General features: G+C 57.5%; 7 protein-coding genes across 7 annotated transcripts; 3 read left to right on the plus strand and 4 right to left on the minus strand.

The window, feature by feature from the left end:
* Window positions 1–768: 768 nt before the first annotated feature.
* On the minus strand, window positions 769–2,581 carry MFIFM68171_01939 (PI phosphatase group protein; the record flags this gene model as incomplete). The annotated part of the gene is made up of 2 exons (XM_071057361.1): window positions 769–2,314; window positions 2,445–2,581. 2 exons carry the CDS (start codon window positions 2,579–2,581, stop codon window positions 769–771), a joined length of 1,683 nt encoding a protein of 560 aa, XP_070913462.1.
* Window positions 2,582–4,237: 1,656 nt separating this feature from the next.
* Window positions 4,238–5,704, minus strand: HRR25 (serine/threonine protein kinase; the record flags this gene model as incomplete). Its single annotated transcript, XM_071057362.1, has 3 exons — window positions 4,238–4,310; window positions 4,445–5,508; window positions 5,693–5,704. The coding sequence occupies 3 exons, from the start codon at window positions 5,702–5,704 to the stop codon at window positions 4,238–4,240; spliced, it is 1,149 nt and encodes a 382-aa protein (XP_070913463.1).
* A 6,211-nt stretch (window positions 5,705–11,915) lies between these two features.
* On the plus strand, window positions 11,916–13,961 carry MFIFM68171_01941 (uncharacterized protein; the record flags this gene model as incomplete). Its single annotated transcript, XM_071057363.1, has 4 exons — window positions 11,916–11,943; window positions 12,298–12,542; window positions 12,618–13,056; window positions 13,114–13,961. The coding sequence occupies 4 exons, from the start codon at window positions 11,916–11,918 to the stop codon at window positions 13,959–13,961; spliced, it is 1,560 nt and encodes a 519-aa protein (XP_070913464.1).
* Window positions 13,962–15,526: 1,565 nt separating this feature from the next.
* MFIFM68171_01942 (uncharacterized protein) lies at window positions 15,527–16,904 on the plus strand (the record flags this gene model as incomplete). Its single annotated transcript, XM_071057364.1, has 2 exons — window positions 15,527–15,769; window positions 15,834–16,904. The coding sequence occupies 2 exons, from the start codon at window positions 15,527–15,529 to the stop codon at window positions 16,902–16,904; spliced, it is 1,314 nt and encodes a 437-aa protein (XP_070913465.1).
* Window positions 16,905–17,048: 144 nt separating this feature from the next.
* On the minus strand, window positions 17,049–18,608 carry MFIFM68171_01943 (uncharacterized protein; the record flags this gene model as incomplete). The annotated part of the gene is made up of 1 exon (XM_071057365.1): window positions 17,049–18,608. One exon carries the CDS (start codon window positions 18,606–18,608, stop codon window positions 17,049–17,051), a length of 1,560 nt encoding a protein of 519 aa, XP_070913466.1.
* A 2,474-nt stretch (window positions 18,609–21,082) lies between these two features.
* Window positions 21,083–23,256, plus strand: MFIFM68171_01944 (uncharacterized protein; the record flags this gene model as incomplete). The annotated part of the gene is made up of 2 exons (XM_071057366.1): window positions 21,083–22,923; window positions 22,977–23,256. The coding sequence occupies 2 exons, from the start codon at window positions 21,083–21,085 to the stop codon at window positions 23,254–23,256; spliced, it is 2,121 nt and encodes a 706-aa protein (XP_070913467.1).
* Window positions 23,257–24,090: 834 nt separating this feature from the next.
* RRP40 (exosome non-catalytic core subunit rrp40) lies at window positions 24,091–24,987 on the minus strand (the record flags this gene model as incomplete). Its single annotated transcript, XM_071057367.1, has 2 exons — window positions 24,091–24,642; window positions 24,787–24,987. 2 exons carry the CDS (start codon window positions 24,985–24,987, stop codon window positions 24,091–24,093), a joined length of 753 nt encoding a protein of 250 aa, XP_070913468.1.
* Window positions 24,988–25,005: the final 18 nt, after the last annotated feature.

The following is a 25,005-nucleotide window of genomic DNA, read 5'->3' on the forward strand; positions in this document are numbered from 1 at the left end:
GTTTACAGGGGAGTGTATATTGGCTGATCGCGTGGTGAAGGTCCCGAGTTGACCTTTGCTTTATTAGCCCTTTTCTCCGTTTTTGTTCTTCTTTTTTGCTCGGCAACAACAGATACAGGTACACAGAGTAGGGGGTGGCATAGCTGTATGTTTAGGAATTGGATAATAGGCGTTTCGGATGGACAAGATGGGGAGCGAGCATGTGGATGTACGGACATTGGGGAGAAAGGAGGGGTTGGAAGGGACGATGATACACGCCATTGTTTGCTATTATCTACGTTTATGAGCATGTGAATGGAACGGAACGGAAGGGTATTGCTATCTCTCGGTGTGCTGGAGGCGTGCCTGGCGGGAAGAGTCGGAGGAGCATATATATCTTGGAATGAAACAACTTTGGTCCGGAACATAGTCGACTCGAGCGGAGTAGATTTGGTTCCTCAGACTCTCCAATCCCGTTATGCCGAATTACTTCGTCATGAAGCTGCTCGGATACGCCCAGCACCTGGCTCCAGGATCCTTAAATTACTGCCTAGACGTAACGAAGAAGATCGACCCAAAAACTTGCTGGAGACTTGCGCATCTCACCAATCGCCCTTCTAATAGGGGTATCCATCATAAGCCTGCATCAGTTGCTTCGACAGGACAGAAAAATGCAATAAACCAGCCCAGCGACCGATACCCGTTTATCAACAGACGAAAGCCGCCCTCGTAAAGTACAACCCCACATTAAGAAAACAAAAAATATATAGATAGTAGCCATCCCATCCCCTAGCCGCGCAACAACCACCAGCCGCCAATCCCCAACGCCATCGCCGTCGCCAGCAGGAGCGCCCCTTCCCTGGTACTCCACAAGAACGCCGACCAGCCGACGAGCACCTCCCTCCGCCTCGCCCTCGCCCTTCTCTCCCAAGCATGCACGTCCACGGGCACGGGTAACTCGACCCTCGGGTCGCGCCTCCACTCCTCTATATCCGCCGCAGAAGCAGCACCGCCGCCGCCCTCCTCGGGCACCCGCATCTCCTCCGCGCCCAGGACCGGCACTTTTCCCCGCCACACGACCGGCCTGTGGTCGCTCGTGGCCACGACGGGGAGCGCGTCGTACACGACCGTCTCGATGCCCGCCTTCTTCTTCTTCTTCTTCTTCTGCCTGTCCGAGACCCAGGGCGCGACGTCGAGCCACAGCACGCGGTCGCACCAGCCGGGCCAGCGGTGCCGCGCGAACCGCCAGGGCACCTCGGGCAGGCCGTTGACCGTGGACCCGGCGCGGACCGCGTCGGCGTTGTCGGCGCCGTCCGCCGACGGGAGGATGTCGAACTTGTACGTCGGCCCGAAGGCGATGGGGCTCTCACTCAGGCCGTGGCAGGTGCGGTTGGCGAGCCGCTCGCGCGTCAGCTGGTCCCGCGCGAGGAAGCCCGGGAAGTAATCTGGGGAAGCGGGGTCGAAGGACGGGAAGGGGGATAAGGGCGGCGGGGTGGAGGAGCTGATGCGGTAGTTGAGGTCACCGGCGAGAAAGAGGTGAGAGGTGGGTTTGAAGATGGAGATGGATTGGAGGGTGGACTTGTGCGTCTCGTCATGGGGTGTGGGGAGGAGGGGGTGGGTGTCTTCGCCATCGCCGTTGTCGCTGTTGTTGTCGTTGTCGTTGTCGGACGACGGTTCCGAGGTGGAGGTGGAGCTATCGCCGATGGGGAGCCGCGGCGCGGTTTCACCCCGCCCGGAGCGGTCCTGGGTGGGGACAGCGGAGGTATTGTCGGGGAAGACGCCTGGGAGGATGCTCCGCGGGTTGGCAAATGTTAAAGACGAAACGATGGAGCGCCAGTTCGAGTTGCGCTTTTTGAGGTTCCATTCCATGGCGGCAAGGTGGGTGGCGACAAAGGTGAGCTCAGTAGATTTATTAACTGTGGCCGCGTCGTCGTCCGGTTGGCCGTGTTGTCCTCCTCCACCTCCTCCTCCTCCGCCTCCGCCGCCACCGCCGCCGCAGCTCCATGTCACACGTAGCCCGACGGCGCCCTTGTTGCCCATGTCTGCCGCACCAAAGCCGCACTCTGCTTCTTCAATGTTCCCCACTGACGCCGGGTCGCGGGCGTAGAGGAGGATAGCGGTCATGCCTACATTCTTAGCGCGCACGAGTGTGTACGGGAGACTGCTCGTCATCTGCGCCGCAGCGAAGACATATCCATCGTCACGACCGCTGTTGGTGGTCGCCAGCACGCGCTCCGAGGCGAGGTTGAGCGCGTCACCGAAGCGGGCGAAGTAGGGGTTCAGGAAATAGGAGCCGATGAAGGCGTACGAGATGGGTGCCACCTCTTGTAGTGAGCTACCCGCGCAAAGTCAGTCGGCAGCTCCGGAAGGGGATGCTGTGCTTCTTGATTGGAGTGGGCCCTTCCGGACGCCGGGTCCGGTGGGTTCGTGCATCGTCGCAAAGCTTTGGACGCAAATCGACTTACAACACGACGAGATCCGGTAGGCCCGTGGCATTCTGCAACAGCGAGGCATGGAGATGGGAGGCGAAAATCGGGACATTGATTAGAGTCTTTGCGCAGTTGAAGGTGAGGATAAACAGGTCGAGCGTTGACGGCGCCATTTTCGAGCCATCGGCGGTATCAATCGAGGTTGACGGCGGTTTCAACCCGCGGCCCATCTTGAACGGTGACTTCCGAAGTCGGCAAAAACGGTGCCGCGCGGTTAATCTCGTGGAACCGAGGCCAGGACGTTCAGGCCGCGGGCAGGTGCCGTGAGGTGGCCAGGGGAAAACCAGTTTCTTTTTTTTAGTTTTGTTTTTTACAGCTGACAGATCGACACCCCGACAGAGCTCCACGTTCGCGTGCTCTAGGGTCCGTCTTATACACAATCAAATCGATTGTGGCAGCTTCCGAGTTGTCAGTCGGCAACCAGGCAGCCCACCATGTGACCCGCATTGGAATGCAGCGTCCAGCCCCTCCTGACACCGACATTTGGTCAGCACAGATCTCTTCGGCTTCATGCACCCTACGTGGCGGAGCACAGCGCTGCCCACTTTCTCACGCTACTGCATCAAGTGGACCGAGTCAGATAAAGAAAGCAAAAAACGAGACCTAAAATTATGAAAACTACCTGCCATGCATTACTGCCTGCCTCCAGATCGATCACGATGTGCGGGATGAACCTATACCCGGAACCCAACATGGCTGCGGTTCTGGGCCGGCTTCTCCGACTACTCTGCCAAGCTAAGGGCAGCGAGTGTTGTGGCGAAGCCCAAGGCCTACAGCCAGTGAACAGTTGCCCCTGTTGTTGACCAACTTGCCCGTTGCTTCGGAACCAGGCGACACAGACCGGGCGAGGAAAGAGCGAAGATGGTCAACCTCAAGACCCCAACCGTCGCCAGACCTTCAACAGCCGACTTGCGCCTCTATGTAGTGCCGTGCAACTATGCTAGCCACTGTTCCCAGACCTCTCCCGTAAACCCGGCTTTTCCGCCATCAATGCGAGTCTTGACGTATTCTCCCCCCGGAGTTCGGGAGCAAAGCCGGGGTTCGTCAGAGCTATGATGGCCGGAGGCAGGGCCACCAGTTCGTCCTCCATCGCCGCCGAACCAGGAATCGCTTCGTCCCCTGTTATACCTCCCCACAAGCGATCCCCGATGCGACAGAATGCAAGCACTGCAACAAGCCAAAAAAGAAACAGAAAATGCAAGGATCAAAAAACCAGAGTGATTGCGGTAGCCTTCTGTAAACGACGCGATGTGGCCGATCTCCCACGACGCGGACCTGGCAACCATCTGCTCTGAGTAGTTGGCTGCAGCTCGAGTCCTGTCTCATCGTTGACCGTTGTGCCCAATTCGAGGGGGACCAGATACACCCCCTCGGACAGCGGCCGTGTCCCAGACGGCACCGCGACGGATCACGGTGCCGGGCATGCCGTTCGTCAGATTCCGGTCCGAACAACGAGTTCGGTGATCGGCCAAGAGGCCGTATCAACTCAAACACGCCGCAGAGCGAAGATCATCCGAGCCAGGTGAACGTCATGAATTGATGAGATGCCGAAGAAGGAAAAGGGAGAAAATAAATCCCGTAAAACTGGTGTTGAGGGCGTGTATCTGTTACCGATGCTGATCCGGTCCTGGCGGTACGTGGCGGCGTCTGCCTAGCAACTTCGGACCTTTGATGGCGGAGAGCCACAACGGGTCAATGTCCACCAAGCCAACGAGGAACATAGTCAATACAGCCCAAAGGAAGCTCTAATCGAGGGGCCATTCGGTGCTTCAGTCCATAGGGCGGTACTTGTTGGAAGCGTATCCCGAGCCAGCGCCCTGAGCTTTAGCAGCCGAGCGCAGCCTGTTATCGCAAACTGATTGTCAGCACTCCATGTCAGCATTGGTACCTCCGGCCAGCGTTGATGCGCACACCAAACTCGAAGGAAATATGATTCCTTACTAGGAATGCTTTGGGCTAGGCTGGCGGTCACTCACATCCTGTCGCTTCCACCGACGGCGCGGTTGGTATCCGGGTTCTCGGTAATCTGCTTCCGGGTCTGACGCGGGAGCGCCTGCTGAGCGTCCTTGCGGGGCTGTGCGGCGTCCTTGGGATCACCTGCAGCTGCCTGGTTGGCAGTGTTACCGGCGGCCTGCTGGATGGCCTGGGCGTTCTTCTGGTACTTGTAGACAGTCCAGTCAAAGACGTAGTCATACTGGAAGCCCTCGCGGACAAAGAGATCGCGGAAGATCTTGCGCAGGTAGCTATAGTCGGGCTTGTCGTCGAAGCGGAGCGAGCGCGTGTAATTGAGGTAGATGGCGAACTCGTTGGGGAAGCCGCGGCAGAGAACATCGGTGGGCGTCGTCATCTTCTTCTCCATGATGCGGTCATACTTCTGCTTCTTAGTGGCGGCCTTCAATCCCTGCCACGGGAGAGAGCCGCGGCAAAAGTAGAGCATGACATAGCCGAGCGACTCCATGTCGTCGCGGCGAGACTGCTCGACACCAAGATGGGTGTTGATCGACGCATAGCGGGCCGTGCCCGTCAGGTTCTTGTTCTCTCTGTAGGGGATGTGGAAGTGTGTCTTGGGGTCACGATACTTCTTGGCAAGACCGAAGTCAATCACGTTGACCTGATTGCCGCGCTTGCCGATACCCATGAGGAAATTGTCGGGTTTGATATCGCGATGAATGAACGACTTGGCGTGGATGTACTCGATACGGGAAATCAGCTGGTCGGCGAGCAGCAGGACCGTCTTGAGCGAGAACTTGCGGTTGCAGAAGTTGAACAGATCCTCCAAGCTGGGGCCGAGGAGATCCAAAACCATCGCATTGTAATCGCATTCGGTGCCGAACCAGCGGACGAAGGGGATGCCGACGCCTCCGGCAAGCGACTTGTAGACACGGGCCTCATACTCGAGCTGGGGGTGCTTGGCCTTGACGCTCTCGAGCTTGATGGCGATCTCTTCACCGGAGATGATATTAGTACCGAGGTAAATATCGCCGAACGAGCCAGAACCGATCTTGCGACCGATCCTGTACTTGTTCCCCACGCGGAGATCCTAACAAGAATTGTCTGTCAGCTAAATCTAAACTCAACAATGATGCGGATGCCTCCTCAAACAATCGCTGCTGTGCTGCGTATCCTCTTTGGATACGCTGGCAAAAAGAAGGCGGCTACCACTCGGCAGCTGCAACAAGCTCCGCTCATCGTGTTGGAGAGAATGTAAATGGGGGATTTCGTACCATGGTCGTCATCTTCGCGACAGGTAGAGTTGTTCTACCTCTCGATCGTGATTAATGTGTGCTCAATGCAAGCGTGTCGAGGTACTGATAAGTGCCGGAAGCGCAGCAGTTGTTAGCCTCATTCGGGTTTTCGAGTGGCAGGTGAAACGGCCAGGGCGGGCGTCTAAATTCACCCACTGCAGTGGTTAAATGCAGAATGACGGTGAAGTGTCGCCTCGGGATGAAGGCGGCGAAAAGACAGGCAGCACCGAAAACCGGGAGCCTTGCCAAGAAACTCGGTTGCCGGAACTGAGCCCTTTTTAAAGGGGTTCGTGACGTGCGAATACCGCGGGCGGCCCTTTCGAGCGAAATTCGAAGCTAGAGAGGAAGGGCGGGCTTACCTTTCTAAATTCAACCGAGACTCGAGCGGTGAGCAGGAATCGGTGACTGGGCAATCTGTGAAAAATGTCGGAGAAAGGGCGGAGGGATGATTCCTGTGGCGGGCTGGCTGAGGGTGGCGATGAGAACGAGAATCGCGCGGGTAGAAAATAGCCTGCGTGGGAGATTAGATAATTAAAATACTGCAACAGGCGCTAACAGCTTCACGCGTAAGCTGAGGTCTTACCCTCAAAAGAGCTTTTTTCGCTCTTGTCGTGAGGAAAGTCGGAGAGCAGCAGTCGGGTTGGGGAAGAGGAAAGGACAAGAGAGGAGAAAGCGTGGTGAGAAAGCGGCTTGGGTCGCCAACCTGACTTTGAGGTTCGCAGGCTGGGCACAGAGGGCGGGCCGCCCCTGCAGACGTCGCTGACATTGCCCGGCCAGGGAAAGCCGCCCACAGTGCGCCTCTGCGGGGCCAGCCACCGCTGGCACAGTGCGAGAGATGCGAGATGGCAAAAGGCGATTTGGCAGGCGTCGAGCTGGGAGGCAACCCCTTGCGCATCAAGTCAGCCAGATGGTGCCCAATTTGGCAGGGCGAATGAGGCCTCTGGCGGTTCTTGATCTCAGCCCCTCACCAAGGCGGTCTCGATCCGAACCAGCCGTGCCAACACACACAGCTCCAAGTGGCCTTTTTGGATTGTGCCCGGTGTACAAATATGTAGGGCAGGGACAACGTATCCCAGATCAGCAGGTTAAGTCCTGTCACGAGGCTCGCGTCTGTCGCCGTTGGCGATGCCTGTCTTGCTCTAGGCAGTCCCCAACCGGAATTCGCTCTAGGGAACCGGCCCCCAACACGCAGCCTACCTTGCCTTGGCCACCCATCTGCACTCAGCAGTCCACCGGTATTTCGACCGGATCGCCGCGGCAAGTTGTGCTTCTCCGTCCGCCCGCTTACCTAGCTCCGCACGTAGCGGATGACCAGCCAGTCTAGCGTACATGTAATCATCTTTGATTTATGTCAGGGAAGCCCGGAAGGAGGGCGCAATGCATCGGCAGTCCCCATACACTCTGAACAGTAACCATCGGCTGGCTTGCGTCCCGACAGCTTGGATCAGACATTTGTCCTTGACAGAACGCCGCCTATCAAAAAGCGCCCGTAGCGTTGAGCGCTTAGAGCGTAACGCCATCCGCAGGGGGAGAGAGGGAGTGTCTCAAGCCCGCACTGTATGCCGGGCATAGCCCTTTATAAAACAGTGCTAAATCTCAGTAATCATTCCGCACGCCGCATTCCTTGGAGGCATGATCGGGAACCAAATTGGCCTCAATGCAAAACGGGAAAGAAAGGGGGCGACAAAATCCCAGTGCCGGGAGAGGATAATCTGAGGTGATCTGCACCGCAGCAAAAGTCAGTCGGTGACTCGGCAAAGACGGCGTTCTAGATCTCGTAGTTCTCGGCCCTCCTCCAACCGCCATTGTGCCTCCCCCGGCCAGGGAGTGCGCCTTTTCAAGAGTCTTGTATGTAGTTCGCCGTCGCTTGCTCGGTTCATGGGTCGCGCCCCACAGTTCCTATCACACCTTGAAACCTAGGGCTTGCGGGGACTCAATTCATCCACGTATCGCTCGACCTTTCGCACTCGATGCCTCGTTGTCTGGCCACGATGCCTCCCGAGTGAACATGGGCCCGCGAGCCACAGCGGCACGGGCGATTGGCTTCCACACGGCCCTCCCCACCCGGACCAAGGCAATCAAATTGAGTTGACAGTGGATGCGACGGGTGCCATGTCGCTACTTGATCGACCGACACGTTCCAAGCTTTAACAGGGAATGTCGATGGTGCGGCACAACCACACCGCAGAGCTAGTTCGCGGCCAGGGCGATAGTATGCCCCGAAATAGCAGCAGACTTGACCGCATCGATCTCCTGCATCTCGGAGTCATGTGCGTTGCTTCCTTTACCTGCTTTACACCGCCAGGCCTTGAGAACAAGCTGACAAGAAGTCCGAGATGGCCACACCCAGCCACAGCACCCACCCCATAGGTCCATCACGTCATTGGCCCGCCCAGGTCGTAAACCACTGTCTCGGCCTCAACCACCGACCTTAACCTCAAAACTTACTAGAAACGGCGGGGGCTTGGGTCTGTTGGCGGAGCTACCTGCGCTTGTGGTAGCCAGGTCCCAATCTCGCGATCTGATATACTATTATGGGTTAACGATTACCTAGAAAATTGGCATTCCGGGCATCGGTCGTGCTCCCGATTTTCATTAGGTATGTCATCTCCGAACAAGGACAGGGTAAGCTGGTAACGGAGAACCTGGCTTGTCCTGTCTGTTTCGTTACCGCGTAGGGTATCAACTTATTAGCAATGTTCATACAGCAACGTCTCTGACGAGGCAGTATTTCTTGCGGCCCAGTTCGGTTCGCTATGCTACCTTACCTACTCATCTTTTTGCCGCGTTGCGATCAACCATAGGCACCTTTGTGATTGCCGAATGACACTCCCCCCACACTCAACGAGCATAGGCTTGTTGAACGATCAAGTTGCAGCCGACTGTCTGACCTGGCCTAGCAGTAGAACGCTGTGCATGATCTCAATGCCTATGCTCTAGGGTCGTATACGACTAAGCTCACTCAGTCCGGACCAACGCCCTGTCTTGCTATGGAAGTGATTGAGGCCGATATAACTGGGACACCATCTCTGAAGTGATGCGCGGGTTGCAGCAAAGAGTCCGGAATGAGTTTGGTCAAGGTACCCAGGAACGGGGATTACAGGCTGAAGGTTGACAGAGACTGCTCATAGAGCACAGCACGCGTCAAAAGATACCATATCAGACCTTAAACCTTGCTGATGGCTCTTATCTAATCCAGAAGTAAGATCCAAATAGAATGCCCCGTCTTACAGCCCATGCTTCCATGCCACACATCTTGGGAGATGATATGCCCCTGAAACCTAGGTATCCGGTGTTTTGCACTTTGCTTACCTTGCCCATGCCCAAGCGTTGCGCTCTCGTGCATCATGATTTGATATTGTTTGCCATCGTTGGCTGAAGCTGAGCCGGGTGGGACGGGTAACACTTGGGACTTTACATTAACTACATCCGCAGTTTAGGTTTGAAGCAGGACACCGGCGATGTGGCCAAGGGTTATAGAACGCGTCAAAGGTCCGGCCCGCAATTCCAAACCGAGAACACTCCAATTCACCATTATCTTCATCCGAAGCGGTTTCGTTCCGAGACGGAAGATGCCGTATTCTACACGCGCGTATGTCGTCGTCAGCATGCGCCATGTCCTAAATACCGAGCCGATGGGAACAATGATCCTGGTCAAAACGGGGCTGCTCACGCAAACTATAACGAAGCTGAGTAGACCAGCATCAAGCGACTGGGAACATCGGTGTGGTCATTGTCCTCACCGCGCTTAGCTACAGCGTCCACTAGGTGCTCGAGACCCCGAGCACACCGTATTAATTACACATTGCGCGGGAGACCGAGCAAGGAGGCGTGGCGCTGCCTATGTTGCACAGAGATAATGCCATCGCCCTCCGGGCAAGTACGGGACCTTGCTCGTGATCACGGCAGGTTTTGTTCTAGGTTCCGTGAGGGTCATCCAAATTGGTAGCTCAAGCGGTTGGCGATCTTCAAGGCTGCAATCGCCATTCAAAACTTCGACACTCGCGGCTACGTGACCGGAAAGTAGCAGCACAAGAGACCGACGATGGTACATACCAAGGAATGTTTTCGAGCCGACTTTAGCTGGATTCTCGATATGCACGCAAGAAGATGCCAATTTCCAGTATTACATTACCCCACAATTGGCCGCCGGAACTGGATTGCGGGGCGGCAAGAACCCCTTTATGCAGCTGTGAGCACAGGGGATATCAGGTCCCTGCTTGGCGCACCAGGGTCTCTCCCTTTCCATCCATTGGCTTTCCCGGTTGCTTGGGATTATGGGTCTCAAGCGACTGGTATACTCGGTTGGGAGCGCGTCTGTCCAGGTCTAGGTTTCATGGGCTAGCCTCCAAGGGGAGTTCCCTTTTTGCGGGGCAACGCCAACGCATTTGCCATGTGCAAACGATCGGCCAAAGACAATCCAGCAATTATCGCCGAAACGACTAGGGCGGACAAACACGTCTCGGTCTCTCCTTGGCGGCGGCAGTAGCAGCCGTGATTCTCGACTTCTGCGGTGATATTGTGGGATATGGCCGGTGGAAGAAAGCTGATAGACATTGCTCGCCTGGTGTCGAGTAACACTGAGCCGCAGGACTGCACTGGACACATCTCTGGTGGCAGCGCCTTTAGGAAGGATCTTCATCGGACGAATCTAAGGGACTGGAGGAGATGCCCGGTTCGCTCGATAGGACAATATTTGGTCTGCAGGATTCATGTAGGAGGATTGTGTTCCCGCCCCGTTGCCACGACCGAGCGTAATGGCCTCATATCCCGACTCCGTAAACTTTATCGGGACGACAACGCGGAGGCTTCGCGGTTCATCGGAAATCGTCCACCCTTGCAGTCGGCTTCTCTTTTTAATGGGGTTGTACCAGGGGCAATCAAGAAGCGGCTTGACTAAAACGCAACCTAAGCGTGCAAGTGGTCCAAAAAGGGCATGGTGGATGATCCACCGAGGCACGCGAAGCGCACTGAACGAGAAAGGACATTGGCGATGTTTGCCAACCCCGGGCTGCCGAGCTGTGGCTCATAACTCCCGTGTTATTAACTTGTCCGGATGACCACCCGAAGACTTGATGCCCTCTACTCTGTTTCTCTCTCCTGGACAGCATATCTCTCCTTTGAAGCCAGTGACTTCTGCTGCCGCCGGCTGTGTGTCTCTGCTGAGGCAGTTTTCTCATTGCATAGAGACCATCACCCTCTCGTTTCCTCCAGCAACCGGGAAGCCGCTCGTGCGCCGCACACCGCTGCACCTTTTCGGGATCGTGCTTCCAATCCCCACGGCTCCACAAGGGAGAACACAGGAGTCCCAAGTCTAGAGCAGCACATCAATCCAGTCGCAGTCCTTTTTGCTGGCCGACGGAAATTGATCCTTTTCGGGCCCATTGAACGCCGTGGGCTCGGCTTACAATCGCGGAAAGAGACGCCGATCTCGCGAACTCTGCAGAGTTGTCCCCTATCTCGCTCGTCTGCGTCTGCAGCCGCCTCCTGAAACCAGACAAGGAGCCGGAATTGTTGAGTGTTTTTTTCTCCTGCGGGGCTGAACGGGGTCAGATCCAGTCAAATCCAAGACCCTTTGCATCGCAGCCATCACTGGCTTTGAACCGGCAAACACAAGGGAGCAGGCGCCGCTTCTCTTATCGGACTGAACTCGCAGATTGCAGGGACAGAAGCGGTTCCTGAAATCGAACCCTGCAGAGACAGTAGTGAAGCATTCTTTCACGGCATCTCGGCACCTTAGCAGACTCGGCATCGCCAACCTAGCCGCGACACGGGGCCCTGTTTCTCTTGGAGGGCACCGCGTCGTCGTCAACGGCCGATCAAATCGCTAGCCCGTCCTGCCTGGTATAACTCGCTCAGCGCCGCTTTTGCAGGCAATTGCATAACGACCACGATCGCACTCTGGTCGAGTTGAATTGAAACGTTTCTGTTCGCTCGGCCGCCAAGGGAACAGAAGTGCGCTCGAAACAGGCCCCACGAACATCGAGCGGGAGGGACCCGCTGTCCTGTCTGAAGAACGCTCCTTACCCCCACTGGTATGACGCCAGCCCCGGCCAGAGGCATTCGACCCGGGCCATTTTGACACGGTAACACAGGGCAGATCGAAGGCAGAGACGAGAAAGCCTCAACCGCCCCGGAACGACGCGCAACCAAACACCGGACCTACCTACCCTCAGCATTTTACCCACCCCCTCTGCCCGTCATGGCGACTACCCAACCAGAGCGGCAAGGTGAGTCCAAAACTGAAGTCAAGCCATGTCGCACCCTGGACGATCCTACCATACGCACGTCCTGCTTGCGTCGCCTCCCAGTGGTGGCAGACGGGGGCAAGAAAGGGGAGAGATCCTCGCGGACGTGCCTGGTCAATCGTCTCCCGCTTCCCAGTTTTTTGGCATTCATGGGGCCACTTTGGCGCCTGGGCATTTCCCATCTGTTCGCTCTGCCATTGAGCCTGTTGTGTCATGTCAAGGAGATTACTGTTTCAAGTCCCTATCACCGTCGTCATTCGCATGCATGCTGCCGCTGGCTCAAGTTTGCCGTTCCCTGCCCGATTAATTACTGACCCGTCGGGGGAGCGCATTTAGACCAGCCATCTCCTGGCTTGCTGCTCAACCTTTCTTCAAACAACCCTTTTCGCAATCGCGCCGCGTCACCTGCTCTTTCCCAAAGCCCGGTCTCTCCCTTTGACGACCCGCCGCCCCGGCCGCTCTCCCGCAACCCATTTCTCGACCCCGCCGTCACCAGTAGGGCCAGTTTCTCGAATATCCGATCAGCCTCCGAAACCATGTCGTCCGACAAGAGGCCATCACTCACGGCCGACGAAATATTCGTACGTTGCTCTCCTGTTGGCTGCTGCTGCCGCCACCGGGTATCCTGAACCAAAAGCTTATGACCATGTGCACAGGGTTCCCTGACGCTCGAGGACTCGAAGCCGGCCTTGAATGCGCCGGCACGGTCGGACGCAAAGTCACCACCGACGGGTCGTCGCGCCCCGCCGCCGCCCGGGCGTGAGAATGTGCCACCTCAAGGCCGGAGGGGCCCGCCACCCAGTCACCGACCGACTCGTTCGCAGGAAGAAGCCCTTCGTGCCCGGAAAATGCAAGGAAACAGCGAGAAATTGATCGACTTGGATCCCTCCCGTTCCCCGCAGAAGCGCCCAGAGAGACGGCCGCGAAGGAACTCGGAGTCGTCCATCATGGACTCGGATAAGATTGTGACCGAAGAGGAGAGGAAGAAGCGGCGCGAGCGCGAGCGTCGGCACCGCGAGAACAAGGATAGAAAGCCTAGCCGTCGGCTCGACATCATCGACCAGCTGGATGCGACTAGTATTTATGGAACCGGAAGTACGTTTCTCTCACGACCGCTTTAAGACTGAGCACCTATCTAACACAGGTTTACAGTTTTCCACCACGATGGCCCCTTTGACGCCCTTAACCCCCACCGGAACAGGCAAGGCAGCCGGCGTGCTCCGATGCAGGCGTTCCCCGAGGGCTCGCTGAACAACACGCTTGGAGGTGCCGGGCCTCTGAACGCTCGCCCCGACCACGCGACATTCCTGGGGCAACAAGACGATGAGGCTTTCAAGGAGTGGTCCGGGGGCGCCAGAGACAGGAATGGCGAATCCGCCTCCCGCAGCAAGGAAATGCCCGTGTTTGATCCCCTTAGTCGCGGCGAATACCTACACGGCGATGAGTCGCTTGGGCTGGGTACATCGACATTCCTGGAGGGGACGCCGGCAGCACGGGCAGCAATTCAGAAACGCGAGGAAGAGCGTGCTGCCGAGGTTATGAACGACGGTCTTCAGCGCAAGAAGTCGCTCGCCCATCGCATCCGCAACATGAACCGTGGCCAGCGTGACTTCCAGGCCTCGGGAAGAATGACCAACCCCGACACCGGCTACCAGTCCCGCAGGTCGCCTTCGGAGGGAGGGCCGGCTTCGGCAACGCTGCCGTCTGCAAACTCGGAGCGCAATCCGTTCTTCTCCGAGTTCGCTTCGGGCAAGGGAAGCGAGGACGGCTTCACGGTGCGCAAGATGGATTCGAATGGGAACAAGGCATCGCCTACTAGCCCAAGGGGCTTTGGTCTTGAGCGCAGGTCGACTACAGACGCCACTGGGAGCGACGATATCCAACCTAAGCCGACCGGGATTCTGGGCCGCATGAAGAGTCTGAAGGGCGGCCGGCGCCAGAGACCCGGCCCTCCGGGCAGTGACATAGGTGCCGCTGCCGCGCCTGGAACGGCGGTTTAGAAACATCGCTGGCGAATCCGAAGACGGCTGTTTCGAACCCGGCCTAGTCAAGGCAGCTTGATACAAACCGAAGCTTTTGATGGTTGGAGTGGTTGGCCACCGGTTCTGTCTTGGGAGCCAATTTGGAACGGTCCCAGCCGTTTGCCGCCCCGATCTGCCAGTAGCTAGGCGCCTCGCCGTATCTTCCGGTTATCTCTCGACTCGATACCCTCTGCAGGCACAGATTAATTTGGGATGCCGGGGTTTCGCTGGCGGTTCGGCGCCGACGGTCTACGTCATGGATGCTTTCAACCTACCGATTCGCTGGTTTGGGGGATGCTCCGAGGCACAGACGCACGGACAAGAAAACAATATCTTGAAGGGGTAACACAACTTGTTCAGATCGGCTACATCTTTTCTCTCTTCTCTTTTCTTTGATTCCTTCGGTGCAACGCAAGTCGAGTAACACGAGGCGTTAGCAAGAGGCTAGCTAGGTAGCACTACCCTTGTAATATTGATTGGTCGTTTCGGGCGGTTGGGCAGTTATCCGTTGAAAGGTGCGATGGACGTCTCGACTCTATCCCATTGGTAATTGTGCGTACATAGTTCCTTTCTCCTAGGGGATGATTAAGCAAGTTTACGCATCATGAGCAGTAGAGCAACTCTTCATGGAGAATACAACGGCGGGTGAGTTTAGTTGATGTCGGTCGCATCCTCGGCATGTGGTGTGTCTATTGGTATCGCGAATCTGGGCTAGCCCTGTTCCCGTTTGCCGGTCTTCGCTGGTGGTATTCGGAGAGTTGCTCTCCTCTAGCGTAAGGAGTTTTGGAGGAGGGAGTTGGGGAGGGGGAGGAGTGGGTATCCTGTGGAGATAGGAACTTCGATGCTGGGCTTGGCCCAAGGGGATGAAACTCGAGGCGAATTGAAGAGTTTGATAGGAATGTGAAGGTTGCGGATCAGTGAGCGGATCGATCTTTGAGAGAGCTACACGGTAACTACTTTGATTACAAGTAGGATGGCGGAGGACAAGTTTGCCATGCTCTCGTGGGTGAGACAAGTGGTGATCGATGACGTCGACCGGATTTCTAGGAGCGCAAGGGCGGCCGCTTATGTGCATTATTTCGAGATCTCGATAGTTGCATGACTCGCCCAGTACTCCGCAGCTTGATATCGCATTCAGGCATGCAAGTCGGATCGCGAATTTCTGAGAAACCACAGCGAGAACGCCGATGGGGATGTGAGAATTGGGGGCAGAGAAATGATGCTTGCTTTGCCTCAGTGCGATACCATCAGCAACGGAGAACGACGTGCAAGAACACGCAGTAACGCCTGACCCAGATCGCTCACGTCAAATAGCAGCCGGTACACCAGACAAGAAGCCATGAAGGAATTATCAACTGCATGGAAACTGAGAACTATCACGGAGATCCAAACGCCCACTGAAGTGAATGCCCATCAGCACCTGCGGCCTCCAAGTTCTTCCCAACCGACAGCCGTCCAGTTTTAACCATATCATCCACGTTTGGCGCACCTTGTCCGACCTGAGGAAACCCCCTTTCCCCAATACCGTCTTCTACCCTCCAGCTATGGACCAAACTACGGACATACACCTGCCACCCACCATCGCCCGCTCTGACCCCCATACTCCACTGCAGCCAGTCCCCGCCTCGGAGTTGCTCGACCACGAGCTCGCCAGAAAAGAGCAGCTGCGCAAGAAAGGGAACTTAATGATTGGTTGCAGGGAGCTTGACGAGTATGTCCTGCTCGGAGGGTTTGAGAGGGGCTCTGTAGTCGGGGTTAGTGCTGAGGAAGAGGATATTGGGTTGTCAGTGGGTTCCTTGCCTTGTCCTTATTGTTGTTGTGCGGCTCTTTGATCCTGACCCGTTGAGGCAGATTGGTCTTCAGACAGCCGCTAATCTGGTAGCTGAAAGACTGGGAAAGGCATTGATTATCACTACGCTGCCAGTAACGGTGCTGTTGCCAAAATTGCAGAAGCTGCTAGTAAGCAGCCTTCAGGAAGACCCACGAAATCTGAAGACCAGGGTCCAGGAGTGTCTAGAGAGAATTTCCATATCTAGGGTGTTTGATATCGAGGGGCTGTGGCAGGTTCTTGGCGAGTTGGAAGAAACTTCGGAGAGGATGCCATTGCCCGTTACTCAGGGGACGGAGACAGGGCCGAAACGAGATGCTGCGACATCTGAGCAGCGGGTTCAGCAGCGGACCGAGGTTCAAGATAGCGAAGAGGAAGACAGCCTTTCGCTCTCGGAATCGCCGCATCCGCAAAGCCCGACGGCACAGCCCCGCGATGGAAGCTCACGATATAGTGAGCCTCCCCGGTCCTCGCTCCCAGACCTCATCCTCATCACGCACACCTCCGCCCTCCTCTCGACGCTTTTCGCCGCCCGCGACAAACCAACCGCTCACGAAACAACGGCCCTCCTCTCCTCCCACTTGCAGTATCTCACGCGCTCCCCGGCCTTCGGCAACCCTTTAGTTATCCTCCTCAACTCCACGACCTCCCCGCTTTCGCAAGGCCATGACGATATTGTAACCATAACTGCCAATGACGAACCGCGGCAGGCTAAGTTTCCCGAGCCGACCCACAGCTCCATCTTTAGCCCTCCGCCACAAGTGACCTATCCGCCCGGACACACGTTCCAGCGCAACAAGCCGTCGTTCGGACAGGTCTTTGCGCAGATGCTGGATCTGCACCTGTTGTGTACGCGCGTGCCGAGGACGAACGAGGACGCCGCTGCCGCTGTGGCCGGCTTGGGGCTGGAGTTTGTATCATATGTCTGGGTTGTGGAGGTGTTACTGGACGAAATTGGGGTGTATGAAAGGACCGACTTTGACGATTATGGGGTGAGAAGGAACAGAGAGCAGAGATGGGGCGCTGTGGATGTTGATGAGCTCAAAGGAGGGAGGGTTGTGGATGCACTCGAGGGAAGATCGCAAGGACAATAAGGTCAAGTCGATAATAGCCTAACATGATATTCATCATTACACAAGCTTGCTAACGAGCGTGTAGAGAGGAGGCTTTTCCTTTATTCCAGCCCACCGTAATGACATAGATCAGCGAATATCCCAAGAAACTACAACGACCGCAAACTACAAATCCCCCATCTCGTCCTGTCCATCATCACCACCACCCCTCTCCAAATACGGCTCCAGCCTCCCCTTCAACTCTTCCACGCTGATATCCTCCTCATCGCTATGCCCACCGTGGTGCCGATGCGGGGGGATCAACACCCTCTCCACGATGTGAATAACCCCGTCATGCGCCACCCCGTCCCTCACCACAACCCTCACCCCCCCGTTCACAACCATGGAAACGAACCCCCTCCACCGCCTGATGTCCACACTCACCGGTTTCTCCTCCAACCAGGTCGGCAAGTCGACATGCCAATATTCATACCCCCCTGTCTCAACCTCCTCCTTTCCGTCATCACCATCACCATCCCCATCCCCACCCCGCTCGCGATAATACGCATCCGAGTACAGCGTCTCATTCCCGACCACGTGGTACCGCACCAGCGCCCGCAGGTACTTCCTGCCCCACTCGGAGAAGAGGAACCCGTTCAGCCTGGGACCGAGGCGCGCCCAGGCGCGGTTGCTCGGCGCGAACACGGTGCCGCCCGCGCGGCCGCCGCCCCCCTCTTGGCCGCCGTCCTCCAGCTCGGCCGCCACGCCCGTCCGCTCGAGCGCCAGCGCGAACGTGCTGAAGACGCCCGGCATGGCCCGGAGGATGGTCGTCGCCGGCGGCGGCGGGAAGAGCGGCGCGTCGACCGCGTGCACCACGCCGTTCTTGGCCACCTTGTCACTCGCCACGACGCGCGCGTAGAAGTTGAGGCGGATGCGGTGGAAGAGCGGGGTGGCGCCCACGTGGAGGCGTTGCGGATGGTGGTGGTGGCGGTGATGGGTGTTGGCGTGTTCGTCATCGTTGCCGCCGTCGTCGTCGCCGTCGCCGTCATCGTCGCCGTCATCGTCGTCATCTTTTCCGCCACGGCTCAGTGCCGGGGAGATGAACTCCGTGGGGAGGGTTTGGGTGGCGAGGATGCGATGGCGGGGGTATGAGCCGGGGACGATGTGGTATTTCAGAAAGGCGAGGACGAATTCCTTGGGGGGTTTGTGGTCGTCGCCGTCATCGTCATCGTCGCCGTCCTTGTCTTTGTCTTTGTCCTTATCCTTGTCTTTGTGGCCGTGATGCGGGATGCGCTTGAAGGCGCGGTCGGTCGGGATGAAGAGGGTGTGGTTGTGCTTGGTGTCTTGGAGGAGCTGCTTGATCTCGTCGTGTTCGTCAACGAGCTTCACGAATTTAGATGTGTGCTTGCATTCTTTGATCTGTTCGTAAATCGTCTTGCTGGGGTCGCCGCGATGACCGTGTTTGTGATGAGGTGGGTGGAATCCTTCCTCCTCTTCTTCGTCATCGTCGTCGTCGTTGCTACTAACCAGGCGGAGGAAGCTGTCGATGGTGCTATGCTCAATGCTCGTGGTCACTCGCTCCTCGATGCTGGAAAGGAGGCTCCTGGCCTCTGGGAAGACATGCCACCAAGCTTGGACTGCATCCTGGGACCCGGCATCACCGATGACATATTGTTGCGGTTTAACCTCACGAGGGGCAACAAGAGCAGCTGCCGTAGCTGCGAATAAGAGGATGGTCTGCTTCATAGCGCTGTTGCTCAAATTGTGCAGCAGGAAAATGAATTCAAAGCTACTCCTAACAGACCATTACTGAAGAAGGTCTGAACCCGTCTCAAGGAGGGCATAGACGATTGCAGCATAGGTAGCAGGGCATGGGACGTGCCGGGACGCGCGGACATCGATCCCGCTTGCCAGCGTCATCGTTCCAGAGAAAAGAGACCGATTGGCCATCAACCCCGCGATTGTGCCAGGCTCTCAGACACCCCTTCGACGGAACTGCCAATGTCGGCTGCATGCGTTGTAGCGATTTCTAAGCTGGCCTGCGGCCTGCGTCATTATCTCCTCACTGACAGATGTCGAGTCCTTGGGAGTGGCCTTTGGATGGCTCTAAAAATGATTGGCTTTCGATGAGCCAACGCCGTTATCCGGCATCGCTCGGTGGAATTGAACCGCCGAGACGCCGGAGCTCGAGCGACTTAGAGCTAGTCCTAGTCCTGAGTTCCGTTGTTCCTCTCTTGATGTCGTATATCTTGACCACCTAGTTCTTTACGACACCGATGGGTACGAGTGTCCTAGGAGTTCCTCGATATCGATGGAATTGTCCTCGGCTGCTCCACTCCGGCCCTGTAATGCCCGGTCCGACTGGGACGGGCGACCGCAGGTGTCGCAAAATCGGTCGGGGGTGGGACCGAGTTGGGATCGGCGAGACGCGGCCGCCAGTTGTACTGCCGTGGAGATTTCTCCGCATAAAACGGCTGAGCAACGGCGCAGCACCCGGCATAGATTGGGTGCTACCCCATCTGAACCCATCGGCATGCGTCTGCGCACCACCACCGAGCACGGTGAGGCCGGTGTAGAACTCAAAACATATGCCCCTGCATCAGAGTGAACCCGGGAATGCCGCGGACCCGTGCCAAGGGGTATCCGATATCACCAAGTGGACCGCTGTCTGCGTGATGCAAAAGCGAGGACGCTGAGCAATGAGACATTTGACACAGTTGGGCAGTGCTAAACATTCAATATCCAGTGTGGTTAAATTGAGCCGGCGCTTCGATCCAGACTGCCGGGACGATCCGGTCAATGTTAGTAGCCGCCTGAGCCGGGCAAACGCACATCTTCAAGCTTTGTTCGCTAAAACATCACGTTGATTGCGGGTGCATTCGTTGAGAATCAAACTGTCTAGGAATCTGCACTTGGATGGCGAGGCTGACTGGTTCGCGGCCTGCTCCCAGCAGCTGTTGGCCTCTACTAGCGAGCGCGGCGGCACTGATGGCCGCAATGACACGACTTGATCCCATGCAGCGCGGAACCAACCGTCACAGGCTCCCTCCTCGCTTGTGATTGATTGGGCGTCGGGATCAGGTAAGACGCCTGGGGGCGGCTAGGATCGTGGGCCGTTGTACTTGGCCGCATGAGGCCTGGTGCTACGGAGGGCGGAGAACGTGCCAATGCTGGGCACAGGGAAGATCGGTGTGCAAACTTGTTCGTCTTGTTTGCCCCTTCTCCCGGATGTTCGGTTCTGTGCCCACCTTTGCCCAAGGACCAAACCAGCCTCTTTCTGCAGTCAGTTAGCAGCGTGCAAGAACCCGAGTCTCGGTATCTGCAATATCGGCCGGGAGCGGTCGGTAGCGGTCTGAGAATGTCTACGTTGTTAATGTTTGCGGAATTGAGAGGGGGCTGTTGGCGGGCCATGGCGGGGTTCGATAGGCAGTACTGCACAGTAAGTACACTTAAGAGGCAGCGGTGGGGGGAGGAAATATTCCCTATTTGCTAGCTCTTACCCTTCGGGGGAGGCCACCGATTCCGCCCAGTCACAACCCCTGCTGCACCTACACGACGCAGTAAAGTTGCTGCGTTGGCTGCCCACCACATCGTCTGCCACCGGGCCCCAATGCTTCCATTGCGCAGTCCAGAAGCGGCCTAGGCCTCTCGCTCGCTAAGAAATATGCTGCAAGTGAGGCTGAACGTTTTTAATTTTACGACCGCCCTGTAGGGACGGGTCACTGCCTGAGGTGTCGAGGTAGCATTTCCGGGTTTGAGCTGACCTGGTCCATCATCCGGGCCCCTCCATCTCCTCTGCCTCTCCAAACTTCTACCTAATCCGCACCTTTTTGCATTCACCTCTCTCATCACGCGTACCGTTCGCCATGGGTTCATCTACCACAGCGACCGAAGCTATTGCATAGCCCTGGCTCGAGGCCCCAGTGCCCTCGCTCACAGCCGCCGGCAGGTCTCCAACTCTGCAGGGAACCGGATTTCGCTCGTGGTCTTGTCGGACCCTCCGTGGAGCGAATTACAGCAAAGCAGCAGGGTCTGGCACAGCCTCGTAAACCGCACCCGCACCCCCATCGCAATCGTGGCTGGGAGCCTCCCCTGTCCAGACACCCATCGATACCTCGATTTTCCCACGCGACAGAATCCTCTTTCTCTCTTCTCGCTACCAGTGTCGCTGTTGAGCACTCAATTGAATGCAGCAGCAGCAGCAAAGGCACAGCGCAGCCATGGCTGCGAGGCCGCTCGCGCGGTCAGTGCTCGTCCCCAGATCAACTCCGCTTTCTCCGGGCGCCATCGCTGGGGCTGTGGTCGGGTCGGTTGTCGGCGTTGCCATCATCGCCATTTGTCTCTTCCCCTTCCTCGTGCGCGCCCGACGCCGATGGCTTGCCCGTCATGACGAACCGGCCCTGGCCGAGATGGGGCAGAGCCCCGGAGGCCCCATTTTCCCTGCTCAAGACTTGGACGACAACTCCTCCAAGAGATGCTCAGGGTCCGGCCTTGAAAACAGTACCACCCTCGACCATCATCGGGCCTCACCAGACCAGCAACCTCCGCCCTCATCACTTCCACCCGGCGTCACCACCCACCAGGGCCTCCCGTCGCCAGTCTCATCTCTGTCGCCCACCTCACGGGCTAATTCGTCACTCGGCCTAGGCCACGGCGACAGCCAGTCCGCCTCCCCTGTAGCGGCTGCCCCAGTCCGTTCGCCCACAGAGGCGTCTTCACAGTCGCCGTACGGGTCCGGGGGCACCATTGGCCGTGAAGGCACTCGCGAATTAAGCCATACCGACTCCTACGGGCCACCAAGCCGTGAGCTCACGGGCATAGCCTCTATCGGCATTACAGAGGAGCCCGAGTCGTTCGACCCTCCCTGCGGCTCCCCGCCGCCCCGTCAATATTCTGGTTTCACCGAGTCCATCCGGAGCCTGCTACACCGTCGTCATTCTTCACAACAGCGCCGCGACAGCAGACGCTCGACTCTTGGCGGCACTGACGGGGCACGTTCGCCGTCTATCACCACCAACGAGGTTGTCCCGCAGACTGAGCCCACGCCGTCCGGCTTGGAGATCGATCCCAACACCGTGGGCTTGGCTTGGGATTACTATAACGACCCGACGTTGGGCAGTGACGCTTATACGCAACCTGCGCCTGTTCCCATCTCCCTGAACACAGCATCTCTCGCACATCCTCCCACCTCTGTGCCGATCAGCCCTGTCTCCGCCACTGGCAAGGCCGCACCGTCTCTAGCGACGAGACCAATCCCGGAGGATCTCGACGCCATTTCGCCCGATAGTGACAAGACGGCAACACCCGGGGATCCCCTGAGGTCGTTCAGCAGACAGAGTACTTTTGGCAGGAAACCTCCCGGGCCGCCACAGCGCATCGACAGCCTACCTCCTCCAACTATTGTGGCGGATATCCCCAGTCCGCCTCTCCAGTACAACATCGGCCCGAGCGGGAACCCGATGGAGATGATGAAGCCAACCAACCCTGCTGAAAACGCATGGATGTTAGAGCACGAAATGCGAATGATCCAAAATCCTCCGCCGCAGCTGCCACAACCGCCCGTCAATCCCGCCATGTCCATGCCGGCGCCGATGGATGAGGTGTCGTATGTTACACACAACCAGAATTTGGAGCCAAACGTTCAACACCCGTACCAGTCGCCCTACCAGTCTCCCTACACTTCGCCATACCAGGCGGCTTTGGAGTTTGGAGCGCAGATGTATGATGGGCCAACCGAGTACCAGACCACCAACATGTTGTTGACCCCCGACTACTCGACACCTCCACCTTCCACTGGTCCGTCGACAGAGAACACACCAGACACGAGGCTCACCCCCTACACGGCGTCTCCGTCTCCGCCGTCCGATTTTGACGTAGTTAACCATAACCGGTTAGCAGCATCGCCCGGGCTATCGCCCGGGCTGTCTCCAGGGCTGTCGTCAGGTCTTTCTCTGGGACCGTCGCCGTCACCAGGCCGGTCTCCACGTCCGTCATCAGGGAGGATGTTTCCCTGCAATTTCGGCCAATGCGATCGCGTATTCGACCAAGAACACAAGTTGAAGTAGGTTGGACGCTTCCCGTGTTTAGTTGGCACTTGGCTAACAGATTTCACAGCCACCACAAACGGTATCACGAACGGCCGCATGAGTGCCCACACACCGGTTGTACCATGCGGTTCGGCACGAAAACACATCTGGACCGCCACATCAATGATAAGCACAACAAGACGCGCAAGTTCTATTGCAAACAGCCGGATTGCCCTTACTCCAGGCAAGGTGGGAAATGTTTCCCTCGGAAGGACAATTTGCGGCGTCACATGCAGAACAAGCACGGTATCGACGTCAAGGCGGTGCCAGACGCAGAATTTGTAGACGACGTCATGGGCGGGACATGAGCATGGACGTCTCTGGCGAGCAATGTTATTCGATGCTATCCCAAACCAAGGTCGACAATGTAGCTCATGCACGACTATGAGTTTTACGCGGTCGATAGAACGACGGGTCAAGGGCGCGGGGGGATATTGGAGTACGCTCAAGAGGTTCCGGTCGTTTTGGACAGTATCTTTATTCTGGCCGTTAGCCCCGAAAGCCACTCGTTTCAGGGTCGGGGCCAGTGCTGCAACCGAGGCCAGGCTTGAACGGCCGAATCGAGCCGAAGCTGGACGGGGGCAGAAGGAGGACGGAACCTCCTTGCTCGCTACTGTGCGTGCATTTCAAGTATGCCACGAAGTGGCAGGTGGAGGATTAGCTCCCAGGGTGGAGGAAATGGTGTCTCATATGGTTCACCTCACATTCCTGCAAAGGTCAGGGTACCTCACCGGGAAGGAAAAATCGATAGGGCATTTCGGAGCGCTCAGCGTGCATCTAGGCCAGCGTGTATATTTAATTGTTTATACAGAGCTTTACCAGCTTTTGGCAGCTCTAGGCGTCCTGCGTTGCGGACCAAGCGGGGTATCTTGGTACAATATTGAATAAGCGTCTCCCTCCGCAGAGTTTTAGCCATCCGTCTGCTATTGCAGGGGCGGTGATCCGCGGTGTTTGCCCAGGACGCAGCCATATCGACCATTGAAGTGACCGACTATGGGTGACAGACTTCCGGTCAATAACGCCTCCACGACAGCCATGGCGTCTCATGACATTGGGCACCGATCAGCTCCTGGCATCCACCCGCCAAACCGTAAACGGCTTACGCGTGCGGAGCAATAACCACAACTCAAGAATCCCCCCCTTCACCTCATCTCCCTAACCAACCGCTTCACCAACCGCCTCTGCTCCTCCAACCCCAACCCTCCGCGATCCGTCTCCTGCAACGCCCTCCCCACCACAACCACCGTCTTGACGCTCTCGCTCCCCACCCACACCTTGCCGTTCCTCCCCACGGCCGTCTCGAACGCCAGCCCGCCGCCTTCCTCCCCACCCAGCATCTCCAGCACCGCCACTTTCCCTTCCTCCCGGCTCCTTGCCATGAGCAGCCGCCGTGCGAAGCCGAGCGACACGTCGAACACGGTCCCCGAACCGGTCAGCGGGCCCAGCCCTTCGCCCTTGCCCGTCGACGGGTTGACGCACTCGAGCTCCGGGTCCATGTGCTTGTTGGCGAGCGAGACGCGGGCGTAGACGAGGGCGCCGGGGGCGAGCACGGGCCGCGTCTTCTTGGTGGCCGACTCGAACGACAGGTGCGGCAGCGTCGCTGGCGCCGTGTGCGCCGACAGCACCGCCAGGTAGGCCTCGGGCGCCGAGCGCGCGATCTGCGCGATCACGAGGTCGTTCGGTTGCGGGATGTACTTTGGGGCCCCCGTTGGTTGGTTAGTGTGAGGGCATGCGGAAAGAGGCGCGGTGGGAGAGGTGGGGGGGATGGAAGGGAGGTTGGAATGACGTGGGGGTGAAGGGAAGGGGGAGGGGGAGAGAGAAAGGGGGGCGGTTTGTACGCGCTGAGAGTTGTATTCTATCCACATGGAGTTTTTGGCTGGGTTGGTTATGAGCTGCCCCGCCACCGTCGGGATGATGTCGCTGGGTGGGATGTGCCGCAGACCGGGGCCTAGGCGGAGGGGGGCTTTCTTGTGGGTGGGGATGAGGGAGGGGTCGATGGTCTCGCCGGGGAGGACGAAGGGGCGGTCGGTGGCTGCCATGGTGGTGGTGGTGGCTTT

This window comes from Madurella fahalii (genome assembly GCF_045866475.1).
Source record: "Madurella fahalii IFM 68171 DNA, scaffold_1, whole genome shotgun sequence".
Classification (NCBI taxonomy): Eukaryota; Fungi; Ascomycota; class Sordariomycetes; order Sordariales; genus Madurella; species Madurella fahalii.